We start from the raw sequence: 24264 nt of genomic DNA, 5'->3' as shown, positions 1-24264 counted from the left end.
TCGTCCATGTGTGTGGGAGGGTTATTATTTGTGCCGTGCTGTGAGGGAAAGCAAAGGGCCTGCTGGGACATTGACTCACATATTCGGGTTTGAGTTTCTTGTCACCGCCTCTAATGGCCGCCTTCTCTAGCTTGTCAATAATGGGGCCGATCATCTCCTCATCTTTCAGCCTCAGCTCCTCGTGGATGATCTCCATATCCCTCACCGGGTCCACTGTCCCCTCAACATGGATTATGTCCTCGTCTTCAAAAGCACCTGCAGCGATGGGACACACACAAAAGAGCATCACTACACAATTCTTTTTTTTTTCACCCCCCCCCCAAACAAAAACAGCGCTTTAGGTAAATATTATTTGAACAAGCAGCAGGATCAGAGCTGCAGAATCAATGGCATTGACTTGTTGAGATCAAATGTAAAGTCGAGAAAAAAAAAATCATTAGCCTCTGCAGAGAATATGGGAAAAATAAGCATCCTCATAAAAAAGCCCAGTGGCAGCCACAGGGAAGTCATAACAAATATGATAAAATATTCTGGAATATATTAAATCTCTCCTTTTCGGTGTGCATGTGTCAGACCTGTAAAAAAACAGCTCGCAGTGTCAAAGTTAGTTCCATTAAAACCGGCTTTAAGTGCAGCGCGACAGGCTTGTCTGTCAGCGAGGCCTAAAAACAATTAGCCATTAAATAACAATATCAGAAACAAATAAAACTGAATATGATTCAAAAAAGAGAAAAAAAAGCAAGTAACAATCTATGAATTGAACAGTCGTCCCCTAATCATTTGTGTCTTGGCTGTGTCTGTGCTGGTGATTAGGTAATGAGGCTCTGAAGCGGAGCATTTAGCCAGCAGTGGCTCTCACAACTCCTTCTGATTCTCCAGCAGAGCTCGGGGGTGAGGGCGGGGGAGACAGGGGTGTACATCTGTCACATCACAGACGCAGCCTTTAACATCACCAGTGGCAACTGTAGTGGACTAATCCCCTTGAATCCTACGCCAATATGTTCTCTCATTTACAACCAATTCAATGCGGCTGGTTTATTTTCCACCAGCGCTTATGGAAAAAGTAGGACAGTACAAATACACACATGATTATTTCTGAAATGTTTCTAAAGTGAATAATGTGTTGTTTATATAAACTCTTTTGAGGCAGGAAATGTAACTACTCAGGTAAAGTACACACCTTCCTGAATCCATCAACAACAGGGACTTGTAAAAGTCACGGCGGCATAATGGGAAGGCCGCCTCAATCAGCAGGAAGGCAGATGTCAGGAGAACCATGACTCCCATTTAAATATTGCCGTGTTGAAGGACAATGCGTGCGGAATGTAAACGTCTCCAACAAGCCGCAGCCACGTGTTGACACCTGAGCGCGTCAGGGGCCGCTGACAGGTGAGATGACGGCGTCACGAGGGCATCAGCAAACCGCCGGCCTCGTCCCTCGACAAGTCCCGGCGGCGAAACGCGCGGGAAACAGCAGAGCTGCATTCTGCACCCATGCATCACATCCCGGCATCTCTAGACGTCAGAGCTGCAGCTACTGCACCGAACAGCCTGAACGGGAGTTTACAAGCGTTCGTGTCTCACAGAGGATCAACTTGACTGAAAATTGCATTAGCCGTTGTGCTAACACGGCGGCACGCCGATGCATTTCATGTGGGAGAATGCTGTAAACAGTGGCCCATCAATCCCAGAAACTTCCATACACAAAGATTACGGCCTCCACTCAGCACATGGCGCCGTCGATACGGCAGCAACGCTCATCAGTCGCGCGACTCCACGGCGAAACGAGACCCGACCGCGGATCCGCCGCCGGCCGACTCGTGCGGCAGCTCACGCAAGTCGACAGACGCTGTGAACTTTTGTGCAAGCTGTCATCCCGCGCGTTGTCCTCGTGGCAAAACGAACTTATCCAATTACTCTTTGCCTAATCAGGCTGTTTTGGTTCCTCTCCTCTTGCAGAGGTACTCCACAGTATAAACAGTTCACTTACACCACACAGAAAGGGGCTAATCAGTGGAATTATTGTTTTGCTGCTCCAATTTACCAGCTCCCTGTTCAGCGCTGATTGGAATGAAAATTTGCTATTGTGTCGGCATGAACTGAGGAAATATAATGCAATGTAATCATTTCGTTAGCTGCAAGAATATACATGCATTACAAACAATCATGATGTACAGTTTTGATACATTGTGGAAAATGCATAAATGTCTGAATTTCACATTCATATTAATTAGACGTGAAGAGGTTTTATTATCTGGACAATAATTTTCAACACATTCTTTGTGAAATAACTAATCAACAGTTTCTAAAAATGGTTATATATCTTAATGAACAGCTGATAAATCAAACATCCAAAGAGGTTTTCACAGAATAGGAGCAGCTGATCACTCACTCTTTAGTTATCAGCTGACACTCTGTTCTGACGACCACGTATTCCAGAGTAATTTGCTTTAATTAATTTCGCCTAATTTAACATTCGCATATTCTGCCGCCCATTCAAGGCTCGGCGCCGGAGAACAGGAGCACAATGTTAAAGGGGAGCGAGAAATCTGAGGGGGCAACGTCCACAATTAGTCCTTTAAAAGGACTGGGCCGGTGCACGGGGGCTCTGCGGAGGCCGCGGCGCCACATAAAGCCACGCGCAACCCAGTAAAAACACACAAAGAAGAATAAAGGGGCTCGAGCCAGGTCCGTCTCACCAGTTAATCTTTACGGCTTCATTTCTTGAAGACACTATTAACAGGTGCTTCTTTATTGGCAGAACAAAAGGATCATACAGATCACTGGAGGCTGAGTGGTGCGTTCAGGGTCCTGTCTGGGGATCAGGCTAAATCTGCGAGGCTAGAGGCTAACAGCGGCACCGCAGGCTAGCTTAGACTGAGACGGTGAAGCCCCATAACTCCATAAATCTTAGGCTAGCTTCCTTTTTTTTAAGTTAGCACAAGTTTAACATCGACGGCGGTGAACCCCAGCTTCCTTCCGGCGTGTCATTACGTTCCTGTCAGGTGCCCAGACAACGCCTCAGTCCTCCGAGCCGCGTCAAGATCAATACGGATTGAGCTGCTTCCTCTCATGCTGCTGCCTGGGAAGATATGTGGTCAACATAATTCAGGTAAATTACAGTATTCATTGACTTCTAACTTCCTGTGCATGTTTTCACATGCAAGATGGGTAAGAGCACATCTAAAGAACTTGCATTCCTCACGCTGCTTTTAAAATGTTCATGCAAACTCAGTGCCGCAATTCTCCTGGTATTCAGAGCAGTAAAAGCTATTTTATGAGTCTGTCAGGAATGGCACATTATGGACGTCTTCCCAGCATTAAAAACTTTGGCAATGCACACAAGGGCATTTATGTTCTTTCAAGAAATATCGTCTTGACACTCGTTTTAGGATACATGAATTTACAGCTATTTGATACGGCAATTTGTCGTATGCCGCTCCTGTAACAGAGTTTGTGGCGTACCCAGTCTTGTTTCTTTGCGTATGTCAATTACGGCAAATACATTGGCTGCTAAAAAGTAGCTTGACACCAGAAAATTGTGGGTTTATGTCCCCCCGCGATACACTCATGTTTTCTACATAATCCCATCTTTCAAAATAGATCACGGTGAAATCACAGCGCTCGGCGCTATGAATATCGGTATCTAACAAGGTGGCTCCAATTCCAGTGTAATGTCAGTGCAGTGTGTCGCCCCAGACTGGGTATTTAAGGTGCAGCTCTCAACAACGCTTGAAATCACTGGCTGGAAAAGGGAAAACAAAGCCACGCGTAGGGGGGGCGGCCACTCAGACTGGCCTGCTCCCTGAACGCACCGCTGAACCGGCTTCGGTTTCCATGAACTCTGGCTGAAAACAGAAAACAGTGTGAATTCCCTTATCATTAGCTTAACCTCTGTCAGTCCATTTATTTGGTTAAACTCCGGAGCATGAAAGTGCCTTGATTGAAAGGAACCGTCATATGCACGCCACTGTTGTCCCACATCATTCAGAGAACAAACCTTTTTAGATCCTTAACTACTATAGTGCTGCTGATTGCACAGGCACCAGCAATTTCCTAACCAACCGCCACCTGAACAATGATGTGTTCAGCTTTCAGGCCCTCCAGCCTTTCAAAGGTGAATCATTTCACAGTTTGGAACGAGATCTCCATAGCAACTCCTCTTTGAAGGGTTTAGAATCACCATCCAATAATTCTATGATCATCGGGCCTTGCCATTCCCAGTGGTTCTTTTCACAGCGGACAGGCAAGGGGGGCACGAGGAGGAAGCAGGAAGATTCTACAGTCTATTTCAGGCAATTCATCTTGCAGCCCCATTAGAATTCAAAATATTGCGACCTTCAATCACTGAGCATGTTATCTGGAGCTGTGGCGATCTCCAGTCAAGATGGGTAGACATTTTGCTCTAATCATCCACGATGAGTGGAGGCTGACAAAAACTCTTCATTCTGGCTGAAGCAAAATGCTCATTTAAATGCTGTGACAGCACCTCAACACACCCGGGAAACGCACAAAGGGAGGATGATCCCTGCAGCCGAGCGACTGAGCTCCAGGAGGAACCGCAGTGGTTGAAACACAGCGAACATATAAAATCACGCACAGACCAAGAAAAACATTCAATACTGATATAAGATGCCATATTATTATTTTCCTAAATAGTAACAGCTTAAGGGAAATGTGCAAAGACCCAGTGGGGACTGTCATGAGGAAAAAGTGTTGATTTGCTCAATATTGCGTGGGAAGTGATGCTGGTTCACGTTGTTTATGGCGAAGCATGAAGAACTGAAGTTCTGCACATCTACCCATCGTTTGTGAGAACGTAAAACCGGCACAAGTCACAAACGTTAAAGGCGTTAAAAGCTGTCACCAATAGAAAATGAAATAAACGCAGATTCAAATAAGGTCGAAGCATCTGGTGCAACTGTCAATAAAAAGTCTAGTAACAACAACAACAACAACGACAGTCGTGGCGTGAAAAGCCTGTTACTACGGTAACTTTTCCACTGTTACGTAAACCTTTACAAACATCCAACAGTTATTGAAAACAACAGTGAGTCACACGCCATGTGACAAAAACAAGGAAGCTTTTTAAAATACTTCTTCTTTTACGCATCACAAAGAGAAAGTCAAAAAGAATTCAGTAGTGAAAGACAAGTTGCTTTATTCACTGGGTTGGTGCCAATGAAAACAAAGCCGGGCGTATTTTCTTATAAACCTTAGAAATGCATTTGATTATCTGCAATGCTGAACATTCGTTATTCAAATGTCCTGCATATTTTCTGAACCTTTGCAAAACCATTTTTTGCAGAAATAGAATCGAGCGTTTGTGTTTTTTAATGACTACATAAACGCAGCAACTGGAGACCGAATAGCTGATGAACTCACTCAGTGACTGATCTGTTTAGACTCTCACAAACATGGAAGTCACTGAGCTGGCTGACACATGTTGGATGTTTGTCAAGTTGGAGAATTCGTAAGTTGGTGAGTGATAAGGCAGAGTTCCTGGAGGGCGGCCATCACTGGCGTCAGCGCAGAGGCAGGTTGGCCATAAATCATCTCAGTCTCAATAGACTGAATAGACAATCCAGTTTGCTCCCAGCGCCTGTAGCTAAACAATCAGTTAGATTTGTTCGCTGTGAGCGATTACCGTGGGCTGTTGTCCGAACGAAGCAGCAGCCAAACACAAACACCGCGCAGCGTTCAGCCAAATCCAGTTCAGTCCCTCACTCTTTATCAACAGGTTTGATCTGTCAACACCCAGTTAACGGATTCCCATTTGTGTCATGAAAAGTCTGTAAGTGTGTAAAATTGTCCTCTGGACTAAAGTGGTGAAGCAAAATCCAGTGCAGAGAGATTTTGGTATTTGTACACACATAAAGTGATTTAATAAAGAGATTGATGCCACAGTCAGATAAATAGTTTCCAGCTGTTTCCCTCCAGCCTTTATGTTAAGCTACTACTCAAGCTCTGCTGCCATGAAGGAACCTCAACATTCCACTGCGACTCAGAAGTACTGTTTGTATTGAGCCTCAGCACAACAATGTAGATATTAAAAAAAAAACTACAGTAGTTACATGTAACATTATCTCAAATTGTGCTTTTTGTGTAAAATTATATAAACCTAAGTGACCCCAGCCTTTTAAATGGTTCGGTGTATTAACTGACAACTACTGCCATCATTTTAAGACATGCACAGACTTTCTGGTGAAGCAGACGCAGCCACAGCCGAGGTAGAAGCTCAGGCGCTGCACGCTGTAAAAATCACAGTGACGGAAGCAGCTGCACCACAAGCAACCTTTGGCTTCACTGTCACAGCTACTTCCTTAACAATACGCGCGCTGCACCGCAGTATCTCAGGGCCCGACTCTGACTGAGTAAATGGGACTTCATTAGAAGGGACCCACACTGATGCAGTGATGGGGAAACCGTGAGAGCTTTCTGAAAGCTAATTGCTGGAAACCAAACGTGTGGGAATGCGGCCAGGTGAGCTGGCGCAGGTTCTCGCGGGGGACGGAGGAGTGAACCGAGTAGAACGCGCCGGTGTCTCGCCTCAGACGCCGAGGATCCAGCTGCGTTCCAGTCGCTGCAGAAGCACTGGGAGCACTTAGCCTGCAAACCATTTGCTCGCGAGACCAGGAAACACCAGGCATTCGAAAGAATCGGCTTTCAGGATGTCTTCATGCCGCTTAATAGCTATTGGAAAGTATTGTTGAAAGTAAATCCGCTGTTTACACAAGCCATTCAAAGTCATTATGGCTGGAAAAATATTCATACGCGCTCGAAAACCCAGTTAGGATACACCTCGGAAAATGGAATCTTTTCAATAAGGTGCTATTTTAGCTTCAGGTCGATATAAGTCCTTCTTCAACTTATAAATCAAGCAAACAAATACACAAAACATGACAGTGAGCTACACTTTCATAGACAGAAGTGTCAGGAACATGCAGTAGAAGCGATCACACCTCCTCCAGACCTCAGCAGATTCAAATCTGCTTCATGAGGGCTTCATCGTTCACACGTCTACTAATTCTAAAACAAAACACACGACACCCGACGCAGAAAAGTGGGATTTTCCACAACCATATAATCAAGATATATAAAAGCAGTGGCTTCAGCGTCGCAGCCCGCCTGACACCAGATAGATATAATTGCAACACAAAACCAGCTATGTTTAATGGTTAACTTGTGAAACATGCCGCATTGTTTCCGAGGACCTCACGAGAGTGGAAACAATGGCCTGCCAGAGCGGAGGGATGTAAACACGCGGAGGAGAAGCCTTCGATCATCCTATTTCCGAATGGTTTGTCTCCTTTGTGAGATTTGGGAACAAAGGGGCTGGTTTTGGATGAGGGTCTGGCCCATACATTGGGTCCACATGAAAACGGAACCGCGGGTGTTTTAACCACACTTATGATAAGGTAGTAGTAATGTAAGTCTCATTATGTCCACGTACATATAAAACTCACTCAATGAGTAGAACAGACTTTTAATAACATTGTAATATGAGGTTTTAAAAGCTCGTTAAGAATAAGACAAGCGCTATAATTATATTGGTATATTGGTCCTATAAACAAGCTTTTTCCCACTCTGTAAATCATTACAAGTCGTGCTGTGGGTGGTCTTCCACTTCTACTTCCCACCAACCAGTTGAGTTATCACAAAGGAAGGTTACCTGGAAAACGCACGGGACTGAAATAATACACTTGCCGGCGAAACGCAGACGCGACTTCGGGACAATATAGGAAAATGGCCTTAATCTTAACCCGTCCTTTCCAGCTGCTGCGCGCCCACCAACGCCGGCTCTCCAATCAGAGCTCCTTTCACACCGCGGCAACGCCAACACCAGCGTACACCCTGTAAACAAATTCTGCTATTTTTAAAAGGCCCCTGCTTTCATTTCAGCGGCTGTAATTTGAATTATTCTAGCGTGTAACACTTTAATTGCTTAAAAAAATGTCAGTGACACAAAGGGATTCAGGAGGAGGGAAGCGTTTTGAAGATGGTCTCACAGACTGACACCGATCTGCTGAACTAACTGATTCAGGATTTCTTATCTTGCCTAATTTACATATTTTTACTGCAATTATTATGAAGATTATTAGTTAGTGCAGTAGTAGCCTTAATAGATGTAATAAAGCGAATGGAAAAGCACTAAATGAAACATGTTTATTGATGACAAACTTACCTTAACTGTACATGAAGTTAATCAAAAGCGGCATCCAGACGCTTATTTCAGTGAAACGTTGCTCCTTCTCACTCTCAGAATGTCTCCAAACCTCAGGATATGATATTGATTGTGTGAAGCTTAAAACAGGCGCAGATCCTTTCACTTCCCATTTTGGTGAGTCTCTTTCTGGGAGCCTCCCAGTAGGAATGTGAGGTTCTGGTCTGACTCTTAATTCTGACTGCTGTGTTGATGTTGGCAGACGCCATGTACAGTATATGTAACGCATATCAGACCCAGCCAGCGACGCTAGCAGCAGCATCACGGCCTGTTTTAGCTCGACTAACTAGAGTCTGTGCACAGCGTTCAGTCAGCTGAAGGCGGTGATGCTCAGTTTTTGCTGAAACAGTTCGAGATGTGTTGAATTAACGCGTACTGTATGCTCACGATGTGACGGGACTCGACCCGGGACTCACGTGTCATGTGGAAGATGCCGTCACAGGCACTGATGTGGGACAGGAAGGCGTTTCCCAGGCCTTGGCCAGCATGAGCCCCTTTCACTAGGCCGGCGATGTCGACAACATGAAGGAATGCTGGGATTTTGCTGCAAATCAAGATAAAGGAGGATCACAGATTATTTAGAAATATAATGAATTGGATAATAATACACTTAGTATGAGTATAGTATGAATATGCTTGCAAGGTTAACAATTAAAGGAAGTACAATAGAGTTTAATATAAAATGATATTTCATATAAGTTGCCTCACAAATAATCACTGTGAAATAAAAAACATGGTGTCAACAACCAAACCCAAGCAAATAAAGGTCTATCTGGTGCTTTATCAGCGTACAGTAGGAAGCCAACCTGCTTTAACAGCCTGTGTAAGCATGTGATACCGTCGCATCAGCTTTTTCTTTATCGCGCCAATCACACGTCACACAAAAAACGTGCAGCTACATGTCAACAACATTGTTATACGGCCTCTCATGCCTATAGCGGGGCGCCGGTGACAGACTACAGAGCTGAGGTGTGAATAATATGTGAATGATGAGACCCCATACCTGGCAGGTTTGTGGAATTGGCAGAGGAAATCATAGCGTTCATCTGGAATGGGCACTCTGCTTTCATTTGGGTCAATGGTGCAGAAGGGGAAATTTTCAGCTGCAGCCTGACTCTTTGTCAACACGTTGAAAAAGGTCGACTTCCTGGAAATCAAAACAGCACTAAGGTCAGTCGGTCTGAAGCCGCTGGCGCCTCGAGCCCGATGGCTCCGTCCAATTATCCCGACGCACTTACGCAAGAGCGTCTTTCCCGTTTACGGGAAGAAATCCACAAAAATAATACATCAATTATCAGGTCAGATCATCCTGTAATACTTCAACTGTACGTTGGACTAGAGGGGGAAATTGCATTCCTGATTCAGCCAAACACTGCTCCATGTTGTGATCACAGAGATTTATTTTCTACTGCACAAGCTGCTCAAGTGTACTCAACATCTACAGACAATGGCAAGTGTCTAAGGGTAATAATGGCTTGGCGGTTAACTGTAATCCAGGACTTTACCCCCTCACTTGGTGCTTCACATTGAAATGACTGTTTGCTAAGTCCTGTAGACATGAAATTGCTTGTGATTGCTAAAGGGCATGCATTAATTCCTTATCTATAGGTGGACTGTTTCTCTAACGTGGCTAAGAGAGGAGGGGGGGGGGGGGGGGGGTCTTGGGTGACCTTGTGGAACAAAGAAAAACAATTACAGCCATTGTCGAGTCTAAATTCTTCTCAATAATCTAAATAACTATGCGGCAAAGGACTCGCTAACTAAAATAGCAGTCAGAGCGATAGTGAAAGAGAAAGTTTCCATGCAGACGTAACACAGGAGGTTTAAAGGAACTCACTTATACAATCACATTCAAAAAGGGAGGAGACATTTTGGTTAATGATGTCACTGTTTCATCATAGGCTCTAATGGCCTTTGAGTCAACGCCTTCAATGGACTCGTTGACCCACGTGTCCTAGAAGAAGTGAATGTGTGTCAGGGACACAAAAAGCGGAAGGTGACTTTCAAACTTCCAAAGATTTGCAACGCACACGTCTGTAGTTCGTCGGGGGATTTTAAAAAGCGTTGTCCAGGCTCAGAGCCCAGCGCCATGTTTACCAAGCACGCTGCACAAACTGTGAATCACACGGTGACGGGACTAATGATATGTTCTCGTTGGCAGCCACAGGACATGTGATACAGGAAGATTACAATTAATTCAAGTCATTGCCCCCCAAAGGCGACGCTACAAGCTGCTGAGTCGTAGGACGGTTGTTAGCAAAGCCCACGTGTTGTTGGGAGGAAACCTGTCGCTGCTCTCTTCATGACATCACAAAGGGAAAGAAACTCACAGTCGACCAAAGTGATATAAAAATCAAGAGAAGCAGCTCAGAAATGTATGAAATAACTAGAGACTTATTTTCATTATTATTCTTTATTTATATATAAATATTTGTAATATATATGTAGTTGTTTGTATGATACTCTAATAACTACTGACACCTGCTTTAAACATATTCATATATATTGTTTTTGACATTATTAGACAGTAAGAAGCATGCGCTGGCCTCAATGTAAGAAAAGCTGCAAGGTCGGTTGAATCGCACTCTTGAGTTTCCCCATATGTGTGAAAAATGCTCAGTTACGCCCAGCTAACAGCAGGCTGGCATCTGAATGGTTCATTCATTACGAAACCATAAGAGGGCTGACAAGCTGTACTTTGACACAAATGCGGCATGGCAGCCCACAACCCTCAGTGATTTCTGCTCCTTACACCAGGAAGAAGCTGCGGCTCCGCTGTGGTGAGAAATGAAAACACTGGACACCGGCGGGAGCTTTGTGCAATAAGCTCTGAAACGAGACAGCGTGCAAGGCTGCACACACGTGCATACTACCCATTATCAATATATATCAGGATATATAAATATAGGTATATGAACCTATTATTAATACCGTCAGCATCTCCTTTTAAGCCCACATCATAGGCTTCATCTTTCCAGCTGCTTAAAGCCTGTTGAAAGAAAGTGAAGGAGCTGCAGAAGATGAGGCCCGTCAGGTGAACGGAGCACGGCCGACCCATCGCTGGCGCTGGGAACGGGCCTGCACGGAGGCTCCGAGGGGAACGCATCCCCTTTCAGGGTAAAACAGGCAAAGGACGGAAACGCTCTCGCTGCTCACACCCAACGGAGGCAACCGTGATGTTTTACACCACCCCGCACATAACGTCTGATCCGAAGTACCGCGGGCATCAACGCGGGTGAAACGGGGCGCTGTGGGCAAATTGCCACGTTGAATTCCCGAGGAGAGTCCTACTTCACGGAGGAGTACCGGTGTCTGGCTTCACGCGGAGCCGTGTCGCTTTGAACGTGCCAGCGGCTTTGACGCAGGCCTCCTCCAAAACGCGCCTCGCGTCAATACCAGAGTCAGCTAATTTGCTGCAGCTACAGCAGGAAGCGGGGCCGTCGGGCGGGCAGGCGCTGCTCGTCCGGCGTTTGCACTCTGTGATGAGGGTCACCTCGGTTTATCCTCCGCAGTTAAAAGACTGCAGCCGCAGGTAAAGTGAGCCTGAGGCTCTAAATGGCCCGACACGCTGTACGTCTGTGACACTCGAGTTTTTCCCCCTGCGATTGAATGAATGGGGCCTCTGCCGTGTAACCTGAGCTCGGACTGCACGGAAAAGGGGGGAATTTAGCGTGAGTAGACAGAAGAGTTTACGTTCTTCTCAGCGGACTGATTTGTGCTTGACGGCCAACTCAAATACAGCTAAACTGAAAGGCACCTTGTAGTGAAACCTGGCAGCTTGAGGAGCTCTCATTGTTCAGAAGAGCTAAAAGAGACAACCACGCTCAAAAAGCCCTCGTCTGACAGCAATCAAGTCATTTGTTGGTGCACGTTTACAGGTTTGAGTGCAGTCGTGCATTCGGCTGCTCTCAGTTTACATGCTGGCTTATATATTTATGGCATCATATGGGCAGAGTCTATGCAGCATGTGGTAATAAGACCTCGAGTTATTAAAAAGCTTCAACTTACCCCACGTTGGGCAGACCAACAATCCCTATCTTCAGTGAGGTGCCAAACCTTCCAATTAGTGGTGGAGGCTTTGGTCCATCGGCTTCCTTTCCCTAATGAAGACAATGTGGAGATGTGTGCCATGAAAACAAGCCTGTGCCACGGTTATCTCTGAATGGGGCCCGGGCCTTAACAAAACGCACCTTCTTCGGAGCCATTTCTCACACTTAAGTATTTTGTTGACTTCCGCAAAGCTGCTCAGAAACTCGGAGGAAAACACATTCATTGGCAGAAAATGGGCTCGGCTAAGTCCTCAAACGCAACCAGGCGACTGCGCCCCGACCGGCTCCGCTCCCCCCGCGCTCAAAATAGAGCATGCAGCCTCTGGAGATGAAAGTTGACACTGGGAGCTGGCAGGCCGACCTGTGCTTCCAAATTTAGCTGTCAATACCATCGATGCTGCCGGATGAGCTGCTATGAGATCAATCTTACACAGGGCTGTTAGTTGAACAGTGGCTATTGAAACTGTAGTTAATCTGTATGAGAGGCCTGACAACAGCCGCCTGCTTTTTATTAACATGTGAATCATCCGTCGCCATAGTTATAGCCTAACTGATGACATCCATGAGTTGGATCTCCACACTGACAGGTCCGAACAATCTCGCCATGTCTGATTGCTTTACAGCTTAATCACTTCCCAGATCAATCCGTCCTGATTGTTGGGCAGTTTATTTCACACTGCTCTTTAATGCATGCCAATTCCACTTGCTCGCTCTTCCTCTGTTTACCTGCCACCAGAATAAATAATGACCTGGAATCTGTAAAGTGCAAGTAACAAAAATAAACTCATAGGAAATGGCAGAGGAGACAGAGGCAAAACAAAACAGAGTAGTTTTACAAATAATCTATAGAGAAGTCACTTTAATTAATATTCTTCATAATTTTGCACATGGTTATTCAATACTCTGATTTATTAGCTGGTCCACTGTGATGAGGGTGTAGTCAGCAGACAACAATGTAACGTCTTAAGCACCACACAAATTAAGTGCAACGCTGTTGAACTCATAGTTTCCACCAACCCCCTTAGAGAGAAACAGGTGTATCCACACGAGCTCACCAAATTACAACAATTAGTTAAATGTCCTCAAATAAACTTCCCTCAGCAGAAATACAAATTAAAGCACGGAGGGGCTCAGCCAAGAGCCATCGCCCCATCCAGCAGCCTGTCTGGGCTAACATGCAGAAAATGAGGCTCTAATAATCTGGATTTGAGGCAAGTGAGGCTGTCTTTGTAGAAAGAATTTAAATGAAAAGGTCTGAATTAATCATTTATCTTTTGTTGACGGGTGCACCCCCACTTAGACTCATCACAATAGATGCAGAGCGTTTTGTTCGACCAAATAAATCATTCCCATTGTTTAAGGTACATTGATCAATCTAATGGCTTGTAATAGGCTCCTAATTGCCACAGAGAAGTGCTCACGAATGGAGTCCTGAATTACAGATTCAACTCAAAAATCCTCCCTTGAATGACAAGGCGAGATCATGTTTCTCCCCGTTTGTCTCAAGTAAACATCAAGAAAAAAAAAGATCGCTTTTTATTTTAGGTTGAGGTGAAAAATAATATCCCTTTCAAAAATACATTTAAAGCAGGAGAGGCTCTGCACCTGCATTCACTGATATGATCCCAATTTTCTTTGTTAGAAAACGTTGCTCCTTATAAATAGAACACATGTCATGCAACATGTCTGTAATATTAATTTAAAACTAATTTACTAAAATTACTATTTTGATTTAAAAAATAAAATGAAACGAGTTGATGCTCACTGGAGACTATTTCCTGATTTTTAAACCGAAGGACATTTAAAAATTAAAAGCTTAATTTCCTCCTTAATTTCCATGCAACGCTGGAATTAATTTAACGTCTTTAGCAACGATCAACTTTGTTTATGGGGAGCAGGCATTTAATACAGTTAACAGCACTCTGCCAAATTGTCGTGATTGCAAAACGATTCAATTTTCTTGACAGCGCTCCGTATTTGATGAGACTGGTTTTATTCACCCATCCAAAGGTGGGTTTTAAAGCAAAAGGAGTATTTGAACAAATTGCGCCTGTGTTGACTGGCAGCATTCACACGCTATAATGGAGCATTATTTGCCCGTTTTGAATACTGTAATGCACATCTTTCGGTCCAGCCTTTCTCTGGAAAATTGCTTTAACTTTTAAAGGGATGATGATTCACATCAGTGCGGGTCAATTTTACATTATGCCATTATGCCTGAGTATTTTACAAGATATGGGATATGGCGTCTTATCGAATCGTGATAATGAAAAGTGTAAAAATATGAATATCAAACGCGTGTCGTCTTAATTGTTTAGGGTTTGATTAAAAGTGTCCGGGTGACACACATATTTTATTTTCGCACCGTTCCTCCGGGATGACACGCGGCCCGGCTGCAGGCTGGAACTTATTTCCGACTATAAAATACTTTTAAAGCAGAACTACTGCACGTGCTGATAAAGCAAGCTGTCATTTTTAATTAACTCCTCACCTGCGCTCCCCCGAAGAGTAAGCAGGGAGAGGGGGGGAGCGCGTGCGAAACGGCCGCGCGCGAACACACGCACGAGCACAGACGCGGTTGGAAGTCGAGGAAAGCGCGTCAGTTTCTTACGACCGTCTGTTTTCTTTTATTTCAGTGACAAGTTGTTGTATTCAGACAGATCATAAACAATGTAACCGCGGTTATGGAAGCGGAGTCTCTGTTGCACGGCCTGTTTCTGGACCGCTTCACTGAACTTAATCCATTCGCCATCTTTTAATAACCGCATGAAGAACCTAAAATATAGAGTATATTATCGCAGTTGAATATTGCGCAGTGACTGCGTCATGTGTAAAAACACATGCCGCGCACATGTGGCACACAGCGGCCACAACTGTTTTGATAAAGTCGTCAGCAGCAACAGCGTCTCTCACTGTTCAGGATCCTCCGCGCTTAAAAGGCAACAATTTAGCCATGACGTGTCGGGCATGATGTGAATATTGAAAATTACACGGGAGAATCTCCACGGAGGACAGTGTCACCACAATCCACAAACGCTTCGAAATTAGTGAAAATCTTACCTCACGGAGAAGTGGCGTGTGAACTCAATTCGGGAATGGAAGGCAACATTGAGCCTCCGGCCGAGGCATAAAAATAACTGTATGCATTTAAAAAAATACCAAATCGTGTCTTGTATGACAGTCTGAGCAGAGGCTGCACATGAGATGATTGACGGCGGGGTTTTGGCGTTTCAGTCTGCGGTCGAGCCTCTCATTGGCTGACTTCACCCACGGCCACGGACGCGGCCACGAGATTGGCTGCGCGTCCTCGCCAGCTGTACTTCAAAGAACACGCTGTCTACAACTAGGTAGTGTCGAGAGCTGCGAGCCAGGAGAGAAACCGTGTGACCCGAGTCGAACGCGGCGAGTCCGAGTCACATTGGAGCCGTACAGCGTGGAGACCTCGAGCGCTCTCATCGCGGCACAGACCCTGGATATGGCTACGTCTATACTTGGGGTGAGTCCGAAGCCGCGTCCGCGCGCAAACGCTGCGCGTAAAGTTGCTGTAACCTACTTCCCGCTGTCCCCACGCAACGTGCTGTGAGTGTCTTTGCAGTGCACGCGTGCTCTGGACTTGTTAATATGTTAATGCCCACTGTTGTCCGTTGGGCGCTTTTACTTCACTTGTTTGGGAGTTATTTAGCAGTTAGAGTGAACGGTGCGACCACAGCAGCGGCATCAAAACAGAGCTGATCAAACTTTGCAGTGTTTGCGTTTTGTCCTCTTTCTGACATCACTGCGTCTGCTCAGCTCACATTTCATTGTTTATATATATGTTTTAATGCTATTTCCGGTTGGTTATTGTAATTCTCATACCCCCTCCAAACAAACAGGTCAGATCACACTTAATTGTTACAATAGTTTGAATGACTATCAGAATCGCACTTTGGTGAAAGCCAGTCGTCTGCTCAGCGTTAGGTTGTTGTTCCTTGTTGTGACCCAACTTGTTGTGTTTTCCAGGAGGAGCCACGGTTTGGAACTACACCTCTAGCGATGCTGGCTGCGACCTGCAACAAAATCGGCAACACCAGTCCCCTCACAACTTTGCCCGACTCGAGCGCCTTCTCGAAAGGTGGATTTCATCCGTGGAAACGATCCTCCTCCAGCTGCAACTTGGGGTCCAGCCTGCCCGGTTTCACGGTAGCAACGAGCCGCGCGTCCACGGGACTAACGCCGACCAGTGGCACGAGCAACAGCGCGTTTTGTTTAGCCTCCACCTCGCCGACCTCGTCCGCCTTTTCCACCGAGTACAGCGGCCTCTTTTCCAACTCCGCGAGCGTCACGACGCAAGAATCGGGACAGTCGGCTTTTATCTCCAAAGTCCACACGTCGGCGGAGACTCTGTACCCACGAGTGGGCATGGCGCACCCTTACGAGTCGTGGTACAAGTCCGGGTTCCACTCGACCATCTCCGGGGACGTCGCCAACGGCGCGTCCTCGTGGTGGGACGTTCACACGAACCCGGGGACGTGGCTCGACGTCCAGAACCCCGCGGGCACCCTCCAGACCTCGCTGCACTCGGGGACGCCCCAGGCCATCCACTCCCAGCTGAGCGGCTACAACCCGGACTTCTCCTCGCTGACCCACTCGGCGTTCAGCTCCACGGGCATCAGCCCGTCCGCGTCTCACCTGCTGTCCACCAGCCAGCACCTGTTAACGCAGGACGGCTTCAAAACGGTCATCCCCGCGTACACAGACGCCTCCGCCGCCAACGCCATGATTTCTGGGGGCAGCTCGGGGATAAGCAGCTCCTCCCGGTCGTCCAGGCGGTACTCCGGCAGGGCGACGTGTGACTGTCCGAACTGCCAGGAGGCCGAGCGGCTGGGGCCCGCCGGGGCCAGCCTGCGGAGGAAGGGACTGCACAGCTGCCACATTCCCGGCTGCGGCAAAGTGTACGGGAAGACCTCTCACCTCAAGGCGCACCTGCGGTGGCACACCGGGGAGCGGCCTTTCGTCTGCAACTGGCTTTTCTGCGGCAAAAGGTTCACGCGGTCCGACGAGCTGCAGAGACACCTCCGCACCCACACCGGCGAGAAACGCTTCGCGTGCCCGGTGTGCAACAAGCGCTTCATGCGCAGTGACCATTTGAGCAAGCACATCAAAACGCACACGGCCGGTGGGGGCGGCAAAAAGGGCAGCGACAGTGACACCGACACCAGTAACCTGGAGACGCCGAGGTCCGAGTCCCCAGAACTTATTTTGGACGGGGTGAATCCCAGAATCACTGTTAAGGATCCGTCTCCTCACGACGAGCCGTGATGAGACTCCACGCCAAACTGCACAGCATTGAAAACGGGTCCTATTAGACAGACACTAAAAGGGAGAAAATGCGTCAAGAGGCGAACGTCGACTTAAAAAATCTATCCTGCACAGGCGTAACAAGTATGTCATTCGTAAATCCATCTCAAACAAACCGCCGAGTGATTCGCTGTGGGCCTTTGGGAAATTTCTAGGGACAACTTGAAAATGAAATGGATGTTTAAGGGTGCGCGAAACGTGTTGAACTTTAGTTGGACAGTGTGAGTCCCATCTTGTATATTGACGACTAAACTATGTGTTAATTTTCATGTAAATGTTAGACTATGATTGTTTTATTCGTGTTGGTATCCTGGAAATCAGGGAGTTTACTTTCGACGCACTTTGTGGATATGTATGTACACAGCTTTTTCAACTTTGGTTAATCATTTTATTTCTTTGCTAAAAATATCTATATATAAATGTTTACCTGTATAAAGTCACACGTATAAGACTTTCATTTTATCGTAATTAAAACATCTTAAAAAAGGCTGTAATTGTGTGATGTAGATTCTATGATTTTTATATTTACGTTTAAAAAAAAAAGTTAATTTAGAAAATTATTTTGAACCCTGAGTGTTAGGTGGCTCTGCTTATTATCACCTACAATACCTCGAATTTCACAATTTCCCCTATGGAATAAATCAATGTTAAATGCCCCGGAAAAGACATTTCATGCCTAAATGAAAATCTTGTTAAATGGTATTAATTATGACTTGGAGCACATCGCAGCCCCATGTGTCTTGTATTTGCGATTAGGGATTCGTGTCTTATCAAATATCTAATTAATCTCCGAGACATCTTTTGTTCACTTTCACTTTATCGGGGGGTTTCCAAGGGGGTTTGATGACAAAGGTCCCTGAATATTTATTCTAATTGTCCAAATTAACTGCTCTCATTTGCATAGCAATCGATGGACCGAGAATAAGGATATCGTTTTTTTTCCTCCTTTTTGCCAGAAATCACATAGATGTTATGGGAACAGTTTTTTAAACTGCAGAAAAAGACGGGGCAAAGAGTCACATGCAAATGTTGAATTTAAAATGCTCTTTGCTCAGCGCAGTCAAATGGTGCCTGCATGTTATTTGAATATCAGTGGCCCCGTATTGAAAGGGTTCAAGGATGCTCTCTGACTTCTTTGTGCTTACCCAGTGCAGCGTCCGATTCTCAGAGAAAAGCCGGGGAATAATTACTGCGTGAATCCAGGACTGGGAATACGTCAGGGAAAAGCATCTCATCCAGACACCCTCTTTTTTGAAGAGGATGTTAAATTGACCAGAAGGCAATGGAGGGAAATTATTTTCATTTCCTTTTGTGCAACAGCGGTTTCAGGGAAACGGACAGACAGTGAAAACTATCAAATTAGATTGCCCATTTGAATTTCATCAAAATATAAAAAGACAAAAGTAGCAACAACATCTGACGTGCAAAAATGTTTAAGAAAATGACAAATAGTTTTTAAAATGAAACGGATTTTTTTGCATGTGTAGCGACTCGAATAAAATAGGCCTTCAATTTTATAAAAGTAAAAATGTGAACAAGACAAAAAGGAAAATGTGCGCAATTATATGGCCTAAATACATTATGAAAAAAATAACATTTTTATATAATATTAAACTACAACTAGTCTACTTTTTAAATATGAAATAAATACAAAAAAACGCAATGTTATCTAATTTGTATGTTCACGTCTGCTCTTGTTCAGTGTCTCTATCCTGTATAATTACTAGGTGAATATTTCGACAATTGTATAGATTGATTTTTCCCCCCGCAAAAATCCCAACAAGAAGCGTTCACGCTTTAGGAATAACGCACATCAAGTCATGACATTCAGGTAAACGGCTCTGAAAAATACAATATGTAATAATAGAACGCGCATATTATTGTACGTAATAATAATATATGATTACAGGTTCCCAGAGCTAAAAGAATTTTTAGTGCTTTGTGGAAAACATAACAATTAATCATGCGTTTTCTAACAGGCCCATGATGCTGACTTCCACCACAACCGTCGCAAATAAACACATTGAACTGACATAACTGGATATTTAATCAGTCAGGAATCAACAATTGTCTAATATTACAGTTTATAATGAAGCTATCTCCAAAAAGACAATAATTAAAAAAACTGCTGCAGCAGAATTTGTCCCGTAACGGTCAACTGGCCATGACAACGAGTCCAGCATTTTCCCCATCAACGATCATAGGTGCTAATCACTTCCAATAGTAATCAATTATCTTTGAGCCTTTCCTCCAAACCAGCAGCAGCCTCACTGAGCTGCATCTAAATATTTTGTCGACTGCTTCCCTCTACTGGAGGAAAAGGAGACCCACATACAATATCTGCAATTAGCTTTGTAAACACAGAGAGGGCCTGTGAGATTACTAGAAACACAAGGTGCCGGTCACTGCATGCATGTTCGGAATATTTCACGTTTTGTTTAACTTCATATGAGGAAAAGAAAGCTCAGATAAGTTCAGTGCTTTCTTTCAGCTCTGTCTTTGCTTCTCTCCCGACTCCTACTTCTCCCCCTGGCCTCCCTGTCCTTCCTCCTCTCCCTGCTTCTGCTCCTCCCATCTGCTGTTCTGCCTCTCCTTCCATCCGGGCTACCTCTGTTCCTCTCACCATCTCTGCTGTGACGCCTGTCTTTACCTCTGTCCTCCCTGCCTCTCTCGTGGCTCTGACTTCTGTCCAAAGCAGACCTAGAGCTGCCAGGTCTCGCTCTGTCCCTGCTGCTGTGTCTATTCCTCTCTTGACCTCCCTCTGTCTTGATCTTGATCTCTGGGCTGCGATGACGACTCCTGCTCCTTCGCCTCTCTGTCCTTGTTTGTCTGCATTCTCTGGACTCCTCTTCAGGCAGCTTCTGTTCAGCGTGAGAGCTCGGTGACCTGCTCCTGTGAGAAGAGGCCTTTTTCTGACTCTTGACTCGTCGCTCGCTCTCAGAGCTGTTATCCCGACAGGAATCTTTTTTCTCCTTCTTCTTTCTCTTTTGGCTCTTGAACTTGCTGTGACCGTCTGAATCTGAGCCACAGTCACTACTGCTGCTACTGCTGCTGCTGCTGCTGGTGGAGTCACTGGAGCAGTCGCTACTTTCTTGCTTTTTCTTGTGCTTTCTTTTGCTTTTCTTCTTCTGCTTTTTACTCTTCTTTTTTTTGTCCTTCTTCTTTTCCAGGCGATCAAGTTTTCTGTAAAAGACAAATAAAATAATTTCATAAAACATAAAATATTTTTTACAAGAAATACAATGAATGCAGTTAAGAAAAGCACAAGAAAAAAAACAGCAATTCAAAAAAGGAAAAAAAAATAGATGACTTTTAGATCTTTTACACCTGTAAAGTGAATATAAACTTTATTTTGAAACACTAATGAACGTGGAGTACTCAGATTTATTACGAAATAAATTGTGTTTACCTGAGGAGCTTCTGTTTTTGCTTTGTTGTTAAGGACTTTAGAAATTCTATCTCAGGATCTTCCTCTTCATCGCTGGCAACATATTCCTGTTAAAAGCAGGCAGCACATTATCTACATGTAGTTTAAATTTAGTATAGATGATAAAGAAAAATCTCAATCTAAGTAAACCCATTAGATGATTACATTTAAACACAATTTTATTTATCTATTTTTGCTGTCCTAATGACTGTTCACTTATCAGCTCTCAGATGTCACTAGTCCTGTGTGTGTGTGTGTGTGTGTGTGTGTGTGTGTGTGTGTATGTAATCCTATGTGTTCAAAGAAGGGAGAGGGAGACAGACAATTACCTGTGATGGATCACAAACAGTAGCATTCCTATCAAGAACACATTTTTTCAGGGCAAAGCCACTGTTTCGCATCTCAGCCATTAACTCCGAGGGGTGCATCGACGGACCTGTTAGTACAAATCACAGCCTCAGAGTCCCATTGATGTCAAACCCATGCCAACCACTATCTCCGCAGTGGGAATTTCAGGGGGTGGCTTTGTTAACAGAATGGGACATCAAATCAACTCACTCCACTTCCGGCTGAGCAAATCATACAATATCATTCTCTGCCAAAGCAGCAGTTGGAGGAATCAGAATACACAATAATTACATTTTTTTCTCCCAGCACAGGAGGGGGACCATTACAGCACTCCATGCACTGACTGGACTCTCCCAGGGTAAACATTATTACTTTACTACTCAACTCGCTGATTGCAGAACTCAGAATCAGAGCAAGACTGGGAGCTCCAGCCGAAAGCCAAGAGAAAAAAAAATACAGTAGGTGTAGCTGCTGCAGAGCAGAGAGACAAATGCTGACACCCTAGTCACAAAGGTTGCATGTGACCAATGCAAACAGCACAGACATAGATCACAGTTGTACAGTACACATGGTTGTTTACATAACTACCAGCCACATTAAACATAAGTTAAATGGGTACATTAATCCCTGATTATTCATAACATGCATATATAACATGTTTACTTATAGTTCCAATTTTAATTAACAGAGAACCATACTTGATTCTTTAGTAAACCTTTATTAACTGATAAAACTCCCAAAAAGGAAGCAGAGGAAATTGTTTACAGTGTGTTTCACACGGTTTACTCTACCTGCTGCCTCCTCTGAGGCCACAGAGCTGGCATTGATCCCAGACAGTCCAAAGAGAGGACACTCTCTATCCGTGTTGACATGGCCCCATTTGTGGCATTTGATGCATCTCACATTGCGCACCTGTCAATATAACATTATGTTAATGTGGTACAATACTGGAAATGTGTGAATAAAATATAATCAAAAGATAAGGAAAAAGAAAAAAGTATTATTTCTATTCTTAAGTTGTTTAGAGAGACATCTAAATAGAATTACTTCTAATCTGAGAATTGTATGTTTCATTTAATTTCTTAATTGATTTATTTACTCAATTTGTGATGCCGCCATTTAATACACAGATACAAATATTAATCCTCACGTACCTGGATTCCAAATGGCTGATCTCTGATATTCATGTCATCCTTTGCATACCTAAAGAAGAAAATGACGCAACAAATATGATGCAAACTGCTGGACAACAAGTCAAGGAAATTTTATTATGGATAAGTCTAATTTCTCACTTCTCTCGAGGAGCCCCTTTTTGCCACTCAAATTTGTATTCTTCCTCTCCCTCCTGAAAAAAAAAAGAACTATATGTAAATGTTTCTTGTTAGAAATTCTTAATGTAGTGATGTATAACCCCCACCATTATTATAGTAAATTGAGCAACTCTGTACATTTGTTATTGTTTATACTTCACCTCATTCTTTTCCTCTTCAGAATGAGACAAGAAGAAACAGAAATTAAAAATAATGAATCATTTATGTCAGAATCATGTGGAAAAGCTAGAAATCCTTAAAGGTGTTGGATCAAACAGCCACTTACCTTTAGATGCTCCAGGCGGAGCTTCATACATAAAATTAAGGCCATTTTTAACACGATCATCCCCCATCAACAACCTAGAAAACAACAGAATGTCAGAACACATTTAGTCTGACTTAAATACTGTAATATTCACAACATCTGAGACTGGGGCAGGACTTTTGGGGAAAATGTCAAATTGACTTCCTAGCCTGTTAGTACCAGTATTGGAAAAGCTAATGCTATAAAAAAAATTGCTGTTCATTCTTTGATTTTCAACAATTCATTTATCGCCTACTCAAAATGCATTTGTTAAAAATTATCCTATGATCCTGTATATTTATCTAACCTGTTGTTGTATGTGTCCTGCTCTTTCAGGTATGCTTGCATGAGATCCTCCTGCTTTTTCTTTTCGAAAGTCAGCTTTTGCTCTGCTATCCATACCTGTAAGATAAACATAAACTTATAACCAGTCAAGAGGATGACAGACAAAATTACAGGTTGTTGAGAAAACACTGAACGAAATGATGAATTCAAAAACTGTGATTTACACAAATGTGCAATTTACAAAACTGCGAAAGATGTAAACTATGTAAAGCTCGCGTCTTATTTTGAATTCAAATGATTAATACACTCTACTAACAATTTGTTTACAGACATTTCAGACAAGCACTTCCCAAAATCTTTATTTTGTTTATTATTTTGTTTCATACTCCATAGAACCGAAGCAAAGAAACCCGACGTGAGGCTTAACTTTAACTCAGTTCAGATACTGTACTGTAACTACAGCTTTATTTACCTCAGCATATCATGCATAAATAGCTTATCTAAAAGAGCAACTTATACAAAAAACAGCGTCTAAATCGATGTCGACAGGTACAGCAAGTTATTTGAGCTGTTAATAAGTAGCAGACGGGCTAACAGTTAGCAAAAACAGTACATCGTTAGCTCGCAGGCTAATCTACACTCGTGTAGCCTAAAGCACAGCGGGGTTAACTATAAATTCAACTCACCTTTTTGATGTTAGACTTCGAGGCAGGGTGAAAATCTTTCTTACACATGAAATTTGCAAATGACTTCCCCATGGCTGACAGCCAACAACACTAGTTACACAGAGAACGCAGCGTTACTGTTGGCTAACAGTGCAGTTAGCTTGAACGTTAGCTTCCTCCGCTTGTAAACACTTCGGTTAACATGAAGTCAGCCCTACATTGGTTGAAGGGCCGTCAATAAACTTCGGCAGATTAAAAGCATTTTTTTCTAAATAGCATTATATATTATTTATACCAATGGCACTCTATATCTAT

General features: G+C 44.0%; 3 protein-coding genes across 6 annotated transcripts in view; 1 reads left to right on the top strand and 2 right to left on the bottom strand.

The window, feature by feature from the left end:
* The window catches only part of LOC114846787 (obg-like ATPase 1), a 34028-nt gene extending 18451 nt beyond the window's left edge, over window positions 1–15577 (bottom strand). The window contains exons 1-6 of one of the 4 annotated variants that reach the window (XM_055504764.1): window positions 15334–15577; window positions 12415–12595; window positions 12233–12324; window positions 9228–9371; window positions 8641–8768; window positions 80–255 (exon numbers count right to left, since the gene is read on the bottom strand). In XM_055504764.1, coding sequence (XP_055360739.1) covers window positions 80–255; window positions 8641–8768; window positions 9228–9371; window positions 12233–12324; window positions 12415–12429 — 555 coding nt within the window. In that variant the 5' untranslated portion in view covers window positions 12430–12595; window positions 15334–15577. Of the gene's footprint in view, window positions 1–79; window positions 256–8640; window positions 8769–9227; window positions 9372–12232; window positions 12325–12414; window positions 12596–15333 lie in introns of those variants that run through there. The other 3 variants (XM_055504763.1, XM_029135854.3, XM_029135856.3) reach the window with 3 other exon arrangements.
* Window positions 15578–15611: 34 nt separating this feature from the next.
* On the top strand, window positions 15612–18099 carry sp9 (sp9 transcription factor). Its single transcript, XM_029135850.3, has 2 exons — window positions 15612–15769; window positions 16273–18099. The coding sequence occupies exons 1-2, from the start codon at window positions 15749–15751 to the stop codon at window positions 17569–17571; spliced, it is 1320 nt and encodes a 439-aa protein (XP_028991683.1). The 5' UTR covers window positions 15612–15748; the 3' UTR covers window positions 17572–18099.
* Window positions 18100–19639: 1540 nt separating this feature from the next.
* On the bottom strand, window positions 19640–24153 carry cir1 (corepressor interacting with RBPJ, CIR1). Its single transcript, XM_029135849.3, is given in 11 exon segments — window positions 19640–20199; window positions 20202–20793; window positions 21020–21105; window positions 21367–21473; window positions 22177–22297; window positions 22540–22588; window positions 22678–22730; window positions 22857–22870; window positions 22982–23055; window positions 23307–23401; window positions 23971–24153. Coding segments are annotated over 11 exon segments (1335 nt in total). The 5' UTR covers window positions 24043–24153; the 3' UTR covers window positions 19640–20127.
* Window positions 24154–24264: the final 111 nt, after the last annotated feature.

Source organism: Betta splendens, chromosome 21 (genome assembly GCF_900634795.4).
Source record: "Betta splendens chromosome 21, fBetSpl5.4, whole genome shotgun sequence".
Lineage (NCBI taxonomy): Eukaryota > Metazoa > Chordata > Actinopteri > Anabantiformes > Osphronemidae > Betta > Betta splendens.
Note: the sequence above shows the minus strand (reverse complement) of the source record. Positions and strands in the feature narration are given on the sequence as shown.